The sequence below is a fragment of the Aspergillus nomiae genome (genome assembly GCF_001204775.2).
Source record: "Aspergillus nomiae NRRL 13137 chromosome Unknown contig00182, whole genome shotgun sequence".
In the NCBI taxonomy this organism is placed as follows: domain Eukaryota; kingdom Fungi; phylum Ascomycota; class Eurotiomycetes; order Eurotiales; family Aspergillaceae; genus Aspergillus; species Aspergillus nomiae.
The window spans coordinates 42,304-58,793 of record NW_015378237.1 but is presented as its reverse complement, the minus strand read 5'-3'; the positions used below and the strand labels follow the sequence as shown (position 1 = coordinate 58,793).

General features: G+C 50.6%; 6 protein-coding genes across 6 annotated transcripts; 4 read left to right on the top strand and 2 right to left on the bottom strand.

The window, feature by feature from the left end:
• Positions 1-472: 472 nt before the first annotated feature.
• Positions 473-3,219, top strand: ANOM_007484 (Diacylglycerol acyltransferase family; the record flags this gene model as incomplete). The annotated part of the gene is made up of 4 exons (XM_015552740.1): positions 473-1,029; positions 1,083-1,721; positions 1,774-2,169; positions 2,235-3,219. 4 exons carry the CDS (start codon positions 473-475, stop codon positions 3,217-3,219), a joined length of 2,577 nt encoding a protein of 858 aa, XP_015405832.1.
• Positions 3,220-3,845: 626 nt separating this feature from the next.
• On the top strand, positions 3,846-5,750 carry ANOM_007483 (uncharacterized protein; the record flags this gene model as incomplete). The annotated part of the gene is made up of 2 exons (XM_015552739.1): positions 3,846-4,426; positions 4,481-5,750. The coding sequence occupies 2 exons, from the start codon at positions 3,846-3,848 to the stop codon at positions 5,748-5,750; spliced, it is 1,851 nt and encodes a 616-aa protein (XP_015405829.1).
• Positions 5,751-6,575: 825 nt separating this feature from the next.
• Positions 6,576-7,406, top strand: ANOM_007482 (uncharacterized protein; the record flags this gene model as incomplete). Its single annotated transcript, XM_015552738.1, has 1 exon — positions 6,576-7,406. The coding sequence occupies one exon, from the start codon at positions 6,576-6,578 to the stop codon at positions 7,404-7,406; it is 831 nt and encodes a 276-aa protein (XP_015405828.1).
• A 2,148-nt stretch (positions 7,407-9,554) lies between these two features.
• ANOM_007481 (cytochrome P450) lies at positions 9,555-11,296 on the bottom strand (the record flags this gene model as incomplete). The annotated part of the gene is made up of 5 exons (XM_015552737.1): positions 9,555-9,668; positions 9,719-10,474; positions 10,524-10,642; positions 10,699-10,942; positions 11,000-11,296. The coding sequence occupies 5 exons, from the start codon at positions 11,294-11,296 to the stop codon at positions 9,555-9,557; spliced, it is 1,530 nt and encodes a 509-aa protein (XP_015405831.1).
• Positions 11,297-13,002: 1,706 nt separating this feature from the next.
• Positions 13,003-14,344, top strand: ANOM_007480 (uncharacterized protein; the record flags this gene model as incomplete). Its single annotated transcript, XM_015552736.1, has 5 exons — positions 13,003-13,161; positions 13,217-13,598; positions 13,653-13,770; positions 13,832-13,899; positions 13,956-14,344. The coding sequence occupies 5 exons, from the start codon at positions 13,003-13,005 to the stop codon at positions 14,342-14,344; spliced, it is 1,116 nt and encodes a 371-aa protein (XP_015405830.1).
• Positions 14,345-14,555: 211 nt separating this feature from the next.
• ANOM_007479 (uncharacterized protein) lies at positions 14,556-15,947 on the bottom strand (the record flags this gene model as incomplete). Its single annotated transcript, XM_015552735.1, has 3 exons — positions 14,556-14,888; positions 14,941-15,797; positions 15,857-15,947. 3 exons carry the CDS (start codon positions 15,945-15,947, stop codon positions 14,556-14,558), a joined length of 1,281 nt encoding a protein of 426 aa, XP_015405833.1.
• Positions 15,948-16,490: the final 543 nt, after the last annotated feature.

The window sequence follows — 16,490 nt, the reverse complement described above, 5'->3', positions numbered from 1 at the left end:
TTTTCCTATTTCCAAACTCTTGGCTTTCTTTGGTGATCACCTTGTTGCGCCTAGTCTGGTAAGGTTTTGGCTAGATGTGTTTGAATTAACTTAAGGATCATCATACGATTTGGAATCCTGTGTTCCAAGGGACCCAGTCTCGCAAGAAAGGTCTAATTGACGATTGATGCTTGGCAGGAAATCCCGTTGTTTGGGCTGATGGACTCAGAAACCGGAAGGAAGCTAGGGCCCAAATTTGGTGTTCCGTACATAGCGATCGACGTCGACCTTAGTTTCGAGTCAATTCGGCCTTGGACTTGGCAATTAACCCTAATCTCAAAAAGCGTTTTGGATTTCCTCCGTCTGTGTTAAGCATTTGGTATATATGGTCACCTGTCTGAGCGTGGTATGCCTTGTCTCCTGTACCCTGTGTTGATTCCTCATGTATGATCTGAAACCCTAACGCACATCCTACACTCGTTGTCTTTCTCTTATGATGGCCAGCAATCAGCGCACAAGTGTGCTGTTTCTCGCAAATAGCGAGCATGGCCAAACAAACATTATTCTGGCGATTACGCATGAGCTACTGGTGCGAGGAGATGTGGACGTGCATATTGGATCCTTCCCTGCCCTTGAGCGACGCATTGACAAGCTCCTGGCTGACAATGCCTCCGCGTATGATGGGTCATTCCGGTCACGGATTCACTTCCATCCTATTAGAGGACCTTCAAATACGGATGTCTTTATCCGCACTGGGAAGCGAGGTGCTTTCCATCCCCCTGGATATCATGGGGCGGTACTTGGGTTCCAGTCCCTGTGCGAAGACATCTGGGGTTGGACGGAAGACGAATACGTGGATATCTACAACTGCTGCGTGGAGATCATTAAGACCGTTCAGCCGTCTGTTATCGCGGCGGACTTCTTCTTCCTACAAGGAAGAGATGCTGCATATAACACGGGATACACCGCGATTTTGATCAATACTACGTCCCTCACTCACATTGTTCTTGGATTGCAACCACAATCCGCTGCGCTGTGGAAATATCCCTTGTGAGTTGATGTCCTTAACCCTTCAAAAGTTGCAACCACTGACTACAGACTAGGCCGGGGACAGGATTTCCATACCCTCTTCCATGGCATCTGGTTCCACTCAATGCTCTGGCTGTCATCAAAACGGCAAAGATGTACCATGGAAGTGGGCGGCGGCGTGAGATCCGCGAGTGGAGGATTCGGCACAAGATCCACGGTCGGTTTCCGTTTGCTGATGCCTGGAGGCCCGATCGATTCCATCTTTCCCCGGCGCTGAAAGAGCTTGACTGGCCTATGGAGGTACCAGATAATATTCTTCCATGTGGCCCGATTTTACTCCCCACGGCTGCGGTTCACAAACAGGACTCCGAACTGGCAAGTTGGCTGCGAAAAGCGCCGACGGTGTTGGTTAATCTTGGGACGCTTTATGCGCCCGACCCAAAGGTTGCAGAGAGTATTGCAACAGGTCTCAAGCTTTTCCTTGATGCCTGGAAGGGTGAGGAGATACAGATTCTGTGGAAGCTTCCCAAACACCCGCATGATGAGGATGATGTATACAGCCGGTCTATCCAGCCACTGAGGCAGGAGACTGAAGCCGATCGCGTTCGTATTCATCCATGGTTCTCCGTTGAACCCATGGCCATGCTTCAGACTGGGCAGATTATCTGCTCCGTTCACCACGGTGGAGCGAACTCTTGGTACGAGGCCATCCAGTGAGTTCTCCTTCGCCTACCCTTCATACAGGGTAGCCGCTAACAGGCATAGAAATGGTGTCCCCCATGTGGTTCTACCGGCATGGCAGGATTGCTATGAGAATGCTGCCCGAGCGGAGTGGCTTGGAATTGGGGTGTACGGCAACAAAACCCAAGCCCCGAATATTAATGGCCGGGAGTTAAGCAATGCCCTTTTGAAGGTCATGAGTGATTGCTCATATAAAGAGAAAGCGCTTGACCTTGCCAAGCTATGTCAGAAAAAGGAAGGGCGTGTGGCAGGCGCGGAAAAGATCGTTGAGCTGGCGCGCAATCCGGACCTAATGGCCATGGACATTCCAGATGTGAAGATCGATGATACTCAGTGTCAGCTCAGCGAAATCCGGAACCGTTCTGGAATGGTTCTCCAGTCAGTCCAATTGTCTCAGCCAGCAGGCAAACCAACGGCTAAGTAGATCTCCCCAGCCATATCACCATTGTCGTGCCTTTCGGTTGTAACTAATCCCCGAGTGATAGGCCCTTCCTTAACGATCTTGCAGAGGCAGCCCTGATGACCGCGCTGTGCAACACTTGGTTCATTTTACCCTTGCTTGGATATTCACTTCTTCTGATACCCCGTTTGCGATTTCTGGTTTTGATCTACATCATCTATATCAAGTATTTTTCCAAAGCACACCAAGCGGGTACCCTTCCTCTACGGAATGATAAGTTCCGGAGGTCTTGGATCTGGAAAATCCTTATATCCTACTTTCCCCTGAGACTCTATCGTTCGGCATCTCTCTCACCGCGGAGGAAGTATATCTTCGGCTACCATCCGCATGGTGTCGCTATCCGAGGAGCTGTCGGCGCATTCGCCGCAGACGTGGCCGGGTTCTCCCAGCTCTTCCCTGGGATTACCAATACCCTGTTGATGAAGGATAGTGTCTTCTCTCAACCACTGCTTCGAGAATATCTCCTCTCTGCTGGGCTCAGTGGTGTCTCTCGAACTTCATGCATCAGGCATTTGACACGGGGAGGCCATGACGGTCGGGGGATGGGCCGTGCCATTACCATTACTGTGGGAGGGAGTCGTGAATACAACGTCGCTCGACCGGGCACCATGGGGGTCGTTATCAAAATTCGTAAGGGTTTTATCCGAGTCGCCGTGGAAACTGGTGCCGACATCGTGCCTGTGGTGGCGTTTGGGGAGAATGATATCTTCGACCGCGTGGACGTCGAATCAAAGTCTGTGCTCAGATTCGCCGCACGACTGTGGGAATGGTGTGTTGGACACAAAGTAGCGTTCTCTATTGGCCGCTTCAACATCTTCTGCCCTTATCGTAAGCCGTTGAATGTCGTCGTGGGAAATCCCATTCCCGTCACTCAACAACGATGGGACCCAGATGAGAAATATATCAATCAGTTACACCAGCAATACATGAGAGAGTTGGAACGACTGTGGGAGAGCTGGAAGGACACATTTGGAACTGATAAGTCAGTGAAATTCGAGTTGGTGGAATAATTCTGCATTGATCTGTATCATAATCTCTCCCTACGCTTGGGCATTTTTCCTCCCAGTCATGCACACTACATGTCAAATTACCATTCTATGCCTAAGCCTTTTTAAGCCTATTAAAGCTTCGACTTATCGCATTAGTGCCACGACCAGTAGCTTGTTATTGGATGAATGGTCTGCCTTGAAGCGCTGGACTGGGGCCGTGGGGCGAGATCGGATCGGACCCTTCCCAGTCTTTCTTCAGAGTGCCTTGTCAGGGTCTAAGACCAGGCTGTGTGCTTTGACGTTTCAGGCGTACAGACTTAAGCGAGATTAGGAATGCATTAAAGTGATTTAGCTCGCGTGGCGGAGTTCCGAAGCTCGGGCTGTGATTAGAGACTTTTGTATACGAAGGTTAGCAACATAGCCTCAACAATCCTTTGGCCCCCACGTCAGCCTCAGGAATGACCAACACAACAAGCGCTCGGATATTTTTCTCTTTTCTTTTCTCCTTTTTTTCAACGCATGGAGATGTTGGGCTCGTTGGGCTCGTTGGGCTCTTGCAATAAAATCAACAAGGGGCCCCGAAGTCACGTTGTCGTCGCCGTATACACTTTCCTCATCTAAATCTCCAGTGAGCTATACTCCTTCTCATGGCGAAGACAGACCGCAAGACGCCGGTCGAGGGCGCTTCGATCCCATTGTCCAGTTCTCCAAGTGATGATGGTGCTTCGTCTTCGAGAAATACCAACCATGCGGTGTTGATTACGTGGAGTTCTTTCGTGGTCACGATCCCCATCCTCGCACTCACCGTGGCATTCCTGGTGCTGGTCTTCAAGTATCGTGTGAGCCATGGAGATCCTCCTTTCGAGAGCCTTCGCATGCCCGCGGAGAATGACGAAGCAAGCGCACTTTATGTCAATATGAACTCGAGTGTCCTTCTGTTCTTAGCTTCCTGGGCTAGCTCTGTCGCTACGATGCTGTCCGGGTTTATGTTAACCCTCGCCTCGTTTCCCATAGCACGACATTTCTTCCAAGATATCCAGAGTTCTCGCGTGGATCGCCTGCCGACCCCATACCAATTGGCACTGACGTTGAAGTTTCTCGATGGAAGCACTCTCGCCGCGATTTGGGGGTGGCTCGTCTATCTCGTTTCGTGGAGAAAGACGCGTGCGCCGCTGACACCTCCCTTGACCACCGCTGCATCAGTTGCCGTACTCGCAATACTGCTTGGGTAAGTTCTGCCGATCTGCTGAAGGTTGCTTGAGATGTTCTGACACCCGGAGAGGTTGCTGGTCGCCCTAGGGGATACCTGGCTGCATCTTACCACCACTACTGTGGAATTCACTCAAGTCAAACCGGTCAGCAACCAGACGGACTATAGTTTTGGACTCATACCTGAATGTCTTACGAGCAACAACTCGGTGGCAGCGCAAAGCGGAGAGCAAATTTTATGTAGCGTTTCCCTAGCGGTTACAGGCAGTTTCCTCAGAAACGGAACGGTGTCTCTGGGGGTTCTGAACGACATGTCCGACCAGGCGACTGTCTCGACATATACCGACCCACAGGCGAACAAATACGCCTACTTGCAAGCACCGGAAGGGGCATCGCTGCCCAACCGAGACTATACGGCGAAGACATACGGAGCGAGGACACAATGCGAACTGATATCGACGAAGTGTAAATTGAAAAACAACGCGTCGGTCGTCACATACAACTGCTCCAGTGACTTCGCCGGTAGCTTCACTCAGACTGGCTTGAAAACGGCATTCTTCACCAACGCCAGCATGGCCGAAGATATGAGCCAGAGCATGTACAACAAGGGTGTGGGCAACCCATACTACTTTGCGGCGGGCAACATCATGAGTCTGGCCGGTGGAGAAGCGCCGAACTCCACTGAGTTTCTCAAGAGCCTTCACGGCCCATATGCGTTCATCCTGGGCTGCAACACGACGATCTACGACATTGAGTACGACCGGGTGAACAACACGGTAACGCGGTTTGTCCCAACTATCAGCAACACCTCTACGAGCAACGTCTGGCAGACGAGCATCTCACACCTTAACAACTGGTATCCTACGATCGAACAGACGGCGGGAGCAGCCATTTTGAGTGGTTCTGCCCAGGTGTTTGTGGACCAGATTGCCGAGTCCTTTAGTAAAGTCACCGTCGCTCTGGGGGCGGACGCAGTCGATGCACGACCAGCCATAGCGGCACAGGATCGAGAGTCATTTCTCGTGGCGCGGCTCCCGAAGGCTCCTTTCATCACGTTGGTCGCGGTCAGTTTGTTGTACGTACTCTGTGGCTTGACTTTCGTTGTGCTCGCCCTGCTGGCTGTCCGACATAAAATACCAGATATCCAAGCGCGCATGAGCATCGCTGGCCTGGCTGCAGATCGATTTGGGGATCCCTCTTCATGGAATAAGAATACAAGCGTGGACGAGATGTTCGAAGAGCATTCTGGGAAGTCCGAGAAACGGGTTGCTATTGAGTCTCCGGATCTTGGCGGAGCGCATCGATTTACAACCCAGACGGTGGAGTCGACTGTTGTTCACTGATCGGCAAGGTAGATAGATGGATTGCATCGTTCCCTAGGTGCATGGCTAGCTAGGGCTTGAAGAATACGTAATGTTTATTTGGATTTTCTTTTCTTCCTCTTATTTCCCTTGGCGGACGTACCGGAGCCCAAATATAGAGAACCATTTCCTAGAAATAGCGTCCCCCTAGGCCTTTTCAAGCATGTCCGATGAGTATCTATGATATACGAAGTCGACCTACACGGCTACCTGGGAGCTCTTGGTCCTTGACCCGGCCAGACATCTGCAAGAGCTGCTCATCACGTCTCTACCAGAGAGTGATGCATTCTACGTGCCAGGAGTGAAATTTGAGCACGGTGGCAACAGACGAAACACACTTGCAGATCCTTTCCTGATAGAAATGACGTGTGAGAGAGTGTTATTGGGTTGGAGTCGCCCAGAGAAGTGCTCCGAAGATAAGGTTAAACTGGATCCCCAGTTTCCATGGCCCAGCAGCCCCAGGATTCAGTCCCCGCGCTGCTGATCGAGTCGCCGCCAGAACGTGCCAGCAATGAGCATGCAGCTTGTGCCAAGCTATCGGAAATTCCAGGAAGTCTCTGCGTTTCGCATCCTTCCGTGGACAGCCGGCCGCGGTCCAACCACGGACCCAAGTCGAGCAGTAGCTTTCAGGGGCCACGTTTAGTCTTAACGCCAAGACAGACGCGTTGATTTAGGAGCTCCAGCTCAATTCCGTGAAACAAATCCTTTGTCTCATTTTCTCTCATCGCGCTCGTCGATGGGTCTTCATGTCGCTGTATGCCGATAGCGGTGGAACAGGGGATTCCCGACAGCGCTCATCATGCCCTGATGTCGGACAGTGGAAAGAACAGTCACTATAATCCTTTTCGCACCGAGTCCAGTGCGGAGTTCGCCCTGGAATGTACCGTGGCGACGTTTATCGGCATCGCATGGTATAATGCCATCGAACTCGTCGTCTTGTGTTTCACCACATTCAAACGATATGGGGGATGTTATTTTTGGAGTCTGGTGATAGCCTCGATCAGCATCGTCCCCTTCGCACTGGGCTATGCGCTACTCATCTTTAAAATCTTCCCCAGTTACTTCTCTGTCGCCCTCGAGGTTGTTGGATGGTGGGGCATGGTCACCGGCCAATCCATGGTTCTGTGGTCTCGATTACATCTGGTCGTTCACAGCCGCAGGATTTTGCGCTGGACCTTGATCATGATTATCACAGATGCCATTCTGTTTCATGTCCCTGCGTCGGTCCTTGAGTTTGGCGCGCATTCCGACAACCATCCCGATTTCAATCCGGCCTTTGACATCTTCGAACGGATTCAGCTAGTGGCCTTCTCTGTGCAAGAGATTGTATTATCGGCCATCTATGCTTGGGCCGCAGTTGAGATGCTGAAACTAACGCCACGGGGCCAGTATAAAGGCATCCTGGTCCATCTCCTACTGATTAATTTTGTAATGATCGGCATGGACGCGGCGGTCGTGGGGGTGCAATATGCAGGCTTCTTTCGGATCCATGTATCCCTGAAAGCCATGTTCTACAGTGTGAAGCTGAAGATGGAGTATGCAATCCTGGGAAGATTGGTTCATGTCGCTGCCGTTCCGGTGCATGCCCTATCGAGCTACACTCCGACCGAACGATCCAGTTCTGTATCACACATATGAGGCTTTGCGCATGTGGATATATCCTGGGTAGCATTCCCAATGAATGACTGGGTTCTTCTCATGAGTCCGGTGCAACCTCTCCAGAGATGCAACTAATCTTGGTTGCAAAGTCGAAAGGTCGCTACTCCTGAAACGCACAGAGCTCTTGCAACGGAGATCCATATAATGACAGTTTGGTCACCATTCACTTCACGGAGAAACTGTGAGCTCGTCGGCCTGGAGTGACTCAGCGCAGGTGAACGGCTCCCTGAGTAGTGTGAGCGAAACATTTAGAATGCGTGTGGGAGAAATATCATAGGGCTTTTTTCGGAGATTCCAATATGACACCTAACCTTTTCCTGTGATAATATCACATGCCATCGGTATCGCAACGCCTGTGAGATGCACCCTGCGGTGGGAGTTTGTTGAAGATGCCTGGTATCGACCGATATGATGTGTTAGATCGACCTCATGGTATGGGATGCGTGTACATACTTATTTTCCCATTTCTGTCTAGCTGTATATAGAATTTGAGGGATACCCATGTTCACTCCTTGCATCCCGATTAGCAGAGGCAATGTACCATATGCAGAGTGTCGCATGGATTCGATCCGCAGATTGACTCTTCATGTAGAGCAATACAAACTCATACACAATCGGATTGCAGAGAATGGTGCAGTCTGTGGCAGCTGACACTGGCGCTGTTGCAAACGTCGTGGAGCAAGCTGGCGCGACACGAGATCAAGGCTCTGGTGCTAATAGGGAAGGTTCAGGAGACGATACACGGCGCTCAACTTGCCGTCCGGCTCTACCGTCCGATTGACTGTAATGAACTCCGGCGTTGTCCTATTCTGCACAGGGTGAGACAGGAAACCTAGTTCAAACGCCGCTCTAAGGCCAAGAGGGGGCTGCATTAGACTGCGAGATTACTTTCGTCCTGTCTGAGACTCATTTCAATCCCACATGCGATGATGTTTCGTACGAGTAAACGGACAGCCCGGTCCGTTATCTGGAGGCTAGTAGTTGAGCAATATACCTGAAGCCTCAAGAGGAAATCACTAGCTGTGGTGCTTCAGTGCTGGAGGGCTTGGATACTCTACGTAGATCAACACGTGCAAGGTGACCAGAGCGCACCTTAATTATAGGTATGCGTCAAGCTAGCCATTGGCGGCATAACCATGCAGGAAAAGGCGTAATAATAATTAATATAACATGAGGACAACAAAGCTAAAGACATGAAAATGTCAAACTGTTACTCTACCCAGTCCCATCCTTGGCTATACGCAGATTGCTCCCATGTGAAGTCTACTTAAGGGGGAGTATCACATTAAAGTACGAGTAGAGACTTTGTTTGGCAGCATCACTGAATAGTCGAGAGAGTGTTCGATGTTCCTCGCCAATGCATATATTTTATTCCCTATGATCTGCATGCGCGCTGTGAGTTATCACCACAGTTACTACCGGGTTGCTGAGTGGATCTATGGAGGAAACCATGGCTGATCTCATCGTAGCATAACCGAAAGGCCTCTGGTATCCACCAGTTAACAAAAGTACGATTTGTCTAGCGGCTTCAGAGAATCATTATCCTTGTTCCGCGAAGCGCTCCACATCGACTGCACGTCTTATACGATGATGTTTGACCCACACACGAGCAACTTTCTCCACCACTTATGCTCCTGTCCGAATGCAGGAAAAGATGGTAATCTTTTCAGGTCTGACCCCCTGTTCGTCCGGCATCCATGGACGTCCAGAGCAGCCGTCGGCCGCCGAGACTGTATCTCCAAAGCAGCTATGAAGATCTTCTCCAACTTCAGGCACCACAGTTTAATATTCCTGTTGATATGTCATATTAACGTGCATCTGACAGGTGGGGTCTTGACCCACAATCGCCTGATGCGAACCATCTTCTTAGTTAAGAGAAACGCAGAGAAAAGGACCAAAAGCTGTAGCCAGCTGTCGACCCCTAGGGCTAGATAGAGGCCCGAAAGACACCCCTTTACACGACCACAATAGACATGTCATTGAAAGAAGAACAAAAGGGAATAGAATTTGATTGCCCACAGATGGATTATTTAATCGTAGAGCAACATGCGATCGTATGCACTATTGTCCAAAATACACATCTCGTAACAGAAATCGAGTCGTGAAATTACATAACCACATACAACGTTAAGCGCTGACTGCCAGGTCCGTACGCTCCCGCATCTTGACAGGAATATCCTCGTGTCTGACAAACCATGAGTTGGTGACATGCCACATGTGATCGAGGCTAGCAAGCTCCATCTGAAATACGCAGTTAGTAATGTCTTACCAGGAACCGAGGGGAAACTGACCTCAAAAGTACTGAACAAAGTCGCAATGAGTTTGTAGCTTTCGAGTTGGGATAGATATCGCCCCATACACATCCGGGGGCCAGCCCCAAAGCTGAAGTCAGTACTCTTCATTTTAGAAAATCGTGCTTGGTAAGCTTCCTCGCTTTCACCCGAGCTTGGCAGCCAACGCTCGGGGATAAAATCCTCAGTGTTGGCCCCGAAGACGGCCTCATTCTTGTTGATCACCCAGGGGTTCATGCCAACAATAGTTCCCTCGGGAATGAAACGTCCGTCGGGAAGAGTAAAGCCACCTTCAGGAACAATCCGCTCGAGCATGAGGCCAACACCAGGGTTAACTCGCATGGACTCACGCATGACGGCATCAAGATAGGTGAGCCCCTGCAGGTCCTTCCACCTGGCTGGGAGAGGGAGTTTGGCCGCATACAGTTCATCACATAACTTTCGATAGACGCGAGGATGCTTCAGGATGTGGTAAACCGCGGAGCACATCGTACTGCCGGTCGTATCACTACCAGCCAAAGTGTTGGACAAGAGATAGCCGACGACCGTATTATCATTGACGAGATCAGGGTACTTCTTCTTGGTTTCCAAGAATTTGTCAAGGAAGTCCGTGTGGTTGCTCGGTGAAGTGCCACCGCTCAGGCGCTTCTGGAGTTGCTCGAGACTAAAAATATTAGCCCAGACAAAGGTAGGCGGACCGAGACGGACGATCGGGTTCTTGTCTAGAAGCAAGTCTAAGACCGGCATCTGAGAGATCTGCAAGGGTCAGCTGCGTCCAGGCGCAAAGGAGGTTGATTGATCTCACTGGGGCGAAGTAGTCGAGACTCTTGTTCGATCGGCTTAGAAAGCCTTGATGGTCCGAACCAGCCTCCAGGATGCCCAGGTTTTCAGAGAAAGTGATTTCACTCATAACATCCCATGCAACTATCGGGACCCACGGATCAGTAGAGCTGACGGAAGACGTTTCGTCGGTGACTTACAGAAATTAAGGTAGTCAGCCATGTCGCAAGGGCGGCCCTTTTCCACAAATCGCTCTCGCAGTATATCCATGAACAAGTTAATGGTCATATCCACGCCAGGCTCCATCTCCTGCACCTTGGTCATTGAATAGAGCCCCTTCACTGGCCGGATGTAGGTCGAGTGCCATTTCTCATCTTGATTCGAGAAGAGGTTCTTCAAGCGCACGCCGGAGACAATCACGTCGTTCACATTGTACATATTACTCTGATGATTGGGTTAGTTAGGATAGTATCGGTTACTACGCAAGTCAGGGAAACGAACCTTCATCCACGGATTCTTCGAATTGAAGACATGAGGGATGAGGCTAGGGTCGGAGAGACTGAGAACGTTGGGACCCATCCGCACCGCAGTTCCAAACTTGCGGTGCAGCTGGTTGTGTGTGATATCACAACGGCCCCTGAATACATCCTGGAGGCGCCACAGATTGGTAAAGCTAGCCCAGAATGGCCCTGGAAAGATCTTCAACGGGGACGAAAGGTAGTTCCAAAGAAGGTGAGAGACGCCCAGGATGATGATTGCCAACCCCAGGTTCATTACCAGCTCGTTGATAGAGAACATGTTTGTCTGATGGGTCGTTTCAGCACACTGCACTAGGTATGCAGCGTTCCAGGCACTTCCCTGTTCGTTGTTGACCTGTCTACATTCGGGGTAGATATACTTAATGTCGGACTGGAGGATGTGGGGGGAAGGATGATATGACACCCGGGCTCGTGCAGCACGGTACGCCAGCTCCACAAGGAAGAGGAATGGGGGTAAACTCTCCGGACGGCAGCGTACAATCTGGGATTCTCGAGTCTATCAGGCTTATTTTGCCTCGGCGCCATAGGAAGATGTCTGAGTTCGGCCCCATGCTCCTTGTGGGGGCATGATCAACAGTATCTTCCTTGATGTGTCTTCGTAGCTTCTATATCAAGCGGTGTTATAGGCGCACAGGGAGCCCGTCTAGTCGTACAGGGTACCTGCTCAGTCCCTTAATCCAACTGCTTAGAAAGGTGTTTGTGTCTCTGGGTGGGTACCCCGTGGGCTATTGAGGCCCATATAGAACGATATACGGAGTAAAATGGCACGTTTGTTTCCCAGGCGTGTGCTGTTTGCCGTTGGTGGCACAGGACGTTATTATCGATGCGTTGGCGGCCTTGCCATTTGTGGGTATATAACCGACACGGATTAATATCGAATCCTGTACGCTCTAGTCCCTACTATTGAGTAAGACACCTTGCGCTAACGGTGCCGATTGTGTCATGAGTGAGGATAGTGAAGCTGGCTAGCTGGCTTGGCGGTACTCCTGCGCAAGCCCTGCTTGAAGTATACCAGAGGACGTGCTAAGGAGAAGACTAGTGTGGCAGGGTGCGAAAAGAATGTCGGTGGGATGAACTGGGCCACTGTAACAACGTCACCGCTGGTACCACTTCCTAGTTCAGTAGTGATCTGGTCTTATATCGTAACTTTTAAAGGTATCTCTTCCTATACCATCGAGTCATATCGACCAGGGCATTAAGATAAAACTGGCAGAATTCTAGTCAACAAACAAAGCCCCTGGCCCACCAGCAGTCCAACGGCAGCCTCCCACAAAAAAGGTCCGACCCGCTGGCGGAGCGCTCTGGAGTTTGGACGGATGCCGATCCATGTCATATCCACTTCGCTAACGATCGCTAACGATCGCTAACCGTGCGGGTTGGCTCATTGGCCATGGCATAGGTCCATTAAGGGCTCGTTCTATGACTCGGCTGTTCAGGATGTGCTCCTCTTATGGTTATCACCCCCTGCAGTGTGCGTATTTGATCAATATCGATTCGTCGAGCGGGGGTTTCACCCCAATGTTACTGCGGTACTTTATCCTTGCCACTATAAAGCAGCGGTTGATATTAGTTCAGCTTAAGTCGGGAGTGACCCTTGTTCAGTGGAGGTTGTTCATGTCAATCTTTGCCGTTATTCGTGTTTCTAAGTCAGTAAGTATGAAGGATGAACCCACGTCACATACTCCCCTATTATGAAAGAAAAAGAAAAAATGAAAATTAAAAAAAGGTACAGTTTCGCTGTGTACGGCGCTACAGAGACTTGGCCTACAACATTCTTGAGGTTTGGACTCCCCAGGAGACAAAACTCCAGGGGTGGAGGTTCACTTTTTGCTCCGTACATTTACCCTGGTATTGGTAGCCCTGGACATCCGGGCGGCTTGACAGCTTCTACCCGACACTGTGCCGGCGAAAGTCTTTCTGAACATCCTCTGCATGCTTCCATATACCCCAATTCGCTGACGAGCCATGTCGTCGAAGGTGATTGACAACCAGGGTCCAACCATCCTGGCGGTGTGCTGGATCCTCGTCTTAATTCCGGCTCTTATTGTCGCCCTCCGAATATATTGCAAGGTGATGTTGAATAGAGGATTCGGATGGGATGATATGGTAATCTGCCTGGCTCTGGTCCGTGGCCTTCCTTCGGTTTAACGCTACTTGATAACTGATCATCGACCGACAGGTGCTGCTCCTTGTCTACACGGCGCTCACCACCCGAGGCGTCCAGATGGGCGTAATCGGTAAACATGTTGGCGATATTGACGATCCCAGTCAAACGCCTGGAGCGTTGAAGTTGATCTATATTGGCATGATTATCTGCATCATCAGCTGTGTGCTCAGCAAGACGTCCTTCGCCATCACCCTGTTGCGCATTGTGACAAGCACCTGGCAGAGGGCGATCCTGTGGTTCATCATCATCTCTATGAATATCATCATGTGGCTATGTGCCATTTGCTACCTGCTGCAGTGCAAGCCCGCGGCGGCACTCTGGAATGCCGAGCTCATGCCGACGGCGGACTGCTGGCCCAGCTATATCTTTCAGACGATCGCTCTTACTGCCGGGGGTACTATATAAGAAGCGCTTTAATCGAGAGGCGGTTCGCTGACATGTTTCTTAGCCTATTCCGGATGTATGGATTTCATCTTGGCCTTACTGCCATGGTTGGTGATTTGGAAGCTCCAGATGAGGCGACGCGAGAAGCTAGGCATCGCAATCGCGATGAGCTTGGGTATCTTGTACGTGTGCTCTGCATCTCCAACTGCAACCAAGTGAAGTACTGACATGGCCATTTCCCAGTGCGGCAGCGACGGCCTTCATCAAGACCACGAAGCTAACCAACGTGTCAAACGTCGCCGACTATACCTGTATGTCTCTCTACCTTCCTCTTCCCTCGTTTGATTTCGTGCTAATGCGACCATAGATGCATGTTCGGAGATTCTCATCTGGGCATCGGCTGAAACAGGTCTGACCATTTTTGCCGCCTCGATTCCTTCCCTCCGGGTGCTGTTTGTCCGGATCAGTTCCTCCTACAATCACAGTGACGAGCCATCTTCCCATGCCTACAGCAACTCCGCAAAGAGAAGCCGGAATCGCCGGGGCCTGGCTGGGTCTCGCCAGCGAGATCCTTACTACTGTGGGGAGACTATCATCCTTCCCGACCGACGAGACGACAACAGTGCTAAAAGTATACTTGGGAGCTCCGGGATCAAGCAGACGCAAGAGGTCATCGTGACATACGACCAGGGCCCAGAGGAGAACGAACAGGTGGCAGAGAGGCTGGATGTTTTGCGCTCAGGGTCACACCGTTAGGACGGCTGTCTATGTATTATATTGCGATTGGCAAGCGTGTGCACTACCCTGGGTGTTATGACTATGGTCGGACAAAATAAGATGATATCAATCGCCAATAGAAGCCCAACCAGGGACGAGTCCTCCTGGCCAACTGAAATGAAAGCTTGACCACGCATTGGACACCAATCGCTCCCCACGATCAACCGTATCGCCAAAACCAGCCAGGGAATTAGTGATGACTCTGGTTCTTTTGGGGAAATTTGCGCCTGATCTCCTCTTCAGTGAATCGGCGAGTCTTGGTGCGCAGCATTTCCGCAATTTCGCCCTGCTCCATCCCGATCTGATCCCCCAATGGAACTAAACACTTGGCGAGATGGAGATAGTCCTTCCGCATCAGTCTCACGGTGATCATAATGTAGTCGATATTGCGGAACACCAGTGCATTCTCGGTGGTATATCGGTCCTTCTGTTGCAGGAAGGCCACGGGGTGCTCCCTCCAGTGGCGGCGAGGATTCAAATGATGGGAAGTGTGGTAGCCATCGTTGTAGCAGAAACGGTTACTCTGCTTTTGTTAGTTTACATTGCGGGAAATCAGTCCTCCGGCGCTTACTTACTGCGACATCTATCAATGTAATGCTCGAGCGAAAGTCCGAGTCCGGATCAACCTCGTCCACAAAGGCATGCTGCCCCCAGTTGCCCACCATCAGCCCCAGGCGCAGCTGCACAAATGGAAGGACGAAGCAAAAGAGCGTTGGTTTCCACCCGAGATATTTCCAGGCCCAGTACATCGACGCCATGCTGAGAATCTCCCACGCCCCCGCCTTGAACGCACAGCGAAGATTACCCTTGCGGAAAAAGTAGCGGGGTAGCTCGAACCAAATACACAGCAAGAACCGGCCAAAGTAGCAAAGAAAGTCGAACAGGTCATCCCGTTGATACCGGATGGTCGACGAGAGATCGTCCGGCCCATTGCCCTCCACATGGTGGTGCTTGACATGGTGATAGTAGTAGCTGTTCCAGGTATGTCCCATCAGGCGATCCGTGATATAGGGGAATGTCATGTCCAGCCAGCGGTATTTCGGTTTCAGCACTCCCCCCATATGGATATGCTGGTGCATCAACAGGGTATATGTCCCGGTATAGTAGCTTTGCATGAGCCAATGCAGGACCCCATGGGTCCAGCTGAATCTATAATATAAGAGGACTGCGCTGGGGACGGAGGTAGTGAGGTAGAGCAGAATATGGGAGAGCATCACCACGTCGGTCTCATGGCGAACGATTCTTCTTGCCAGGCCGATGTAGGGCTGCAGAATCCACCTGTCGAGCCAAGGGTACAGGCGAAGATCCCTGAGGTCCCATGTAAACACAACGCTGGGCTCGAAGTCCGAATGCTGAGGATCATTTAACGCCTGCAGTTTCTTGACCGTCTCTTCATTGTGAGACGTCCTACTTTGTATCACGGCTTCACCATCTACCAGTCATCTTTAGAGTCTGTGCCTCATTGGGGACTGGGGATGGGAGTGGACTTACCTTGTTCCTTTTTCTTCCATGTTTTAATATCGTCCAAAAGGTTCTCCAAGACTAGCACATCGCTAATCGTCAAATTAGGATCAAGATCCATGGCACCGACGCGGCTAGGTTACTGTCTTCTTTTCTACCTGGACAGCTGGAATTTTTTTGCGATCAGCAAATCAGCTGACGTCATTATTTGGCTTTTCCTTTCGTACTTTATTTTTTTTTGCCCCTCCAGATACGCTTTGTTCGATCGTGCTTTTTACGTTTCCACTTTGGTGTAACTGCGCCTTCTTTACGTCCATCCGAGCCCGATATATGTGGGCATACGGAGAAACAAAAATAAAAAAAAAAAAGAGAAAAAAAATAGGAGCCCCCTTTTCGTGTGGTCTGTGCTTGATTTCTATACGAACCAATCATGGCTAGACCTGGGTGGCTCCGTAATCTCCATAATCTCCATAATCCTCAGGGGGAAACTGGTCTATTGAGTCTTGAGTTTGACTCTATTCTCGGAGAGGGTCTACTCTGGAGTTCTATGAAAGCAGACACGAAGCGATTACGTCTAGGGGAACATACGATGCTATAAAAAGAATGTGTGTGCGCCGCTCCCTGGAATGCCAGCGCCGGAAACGGCGGTAACGATGAGAGGATA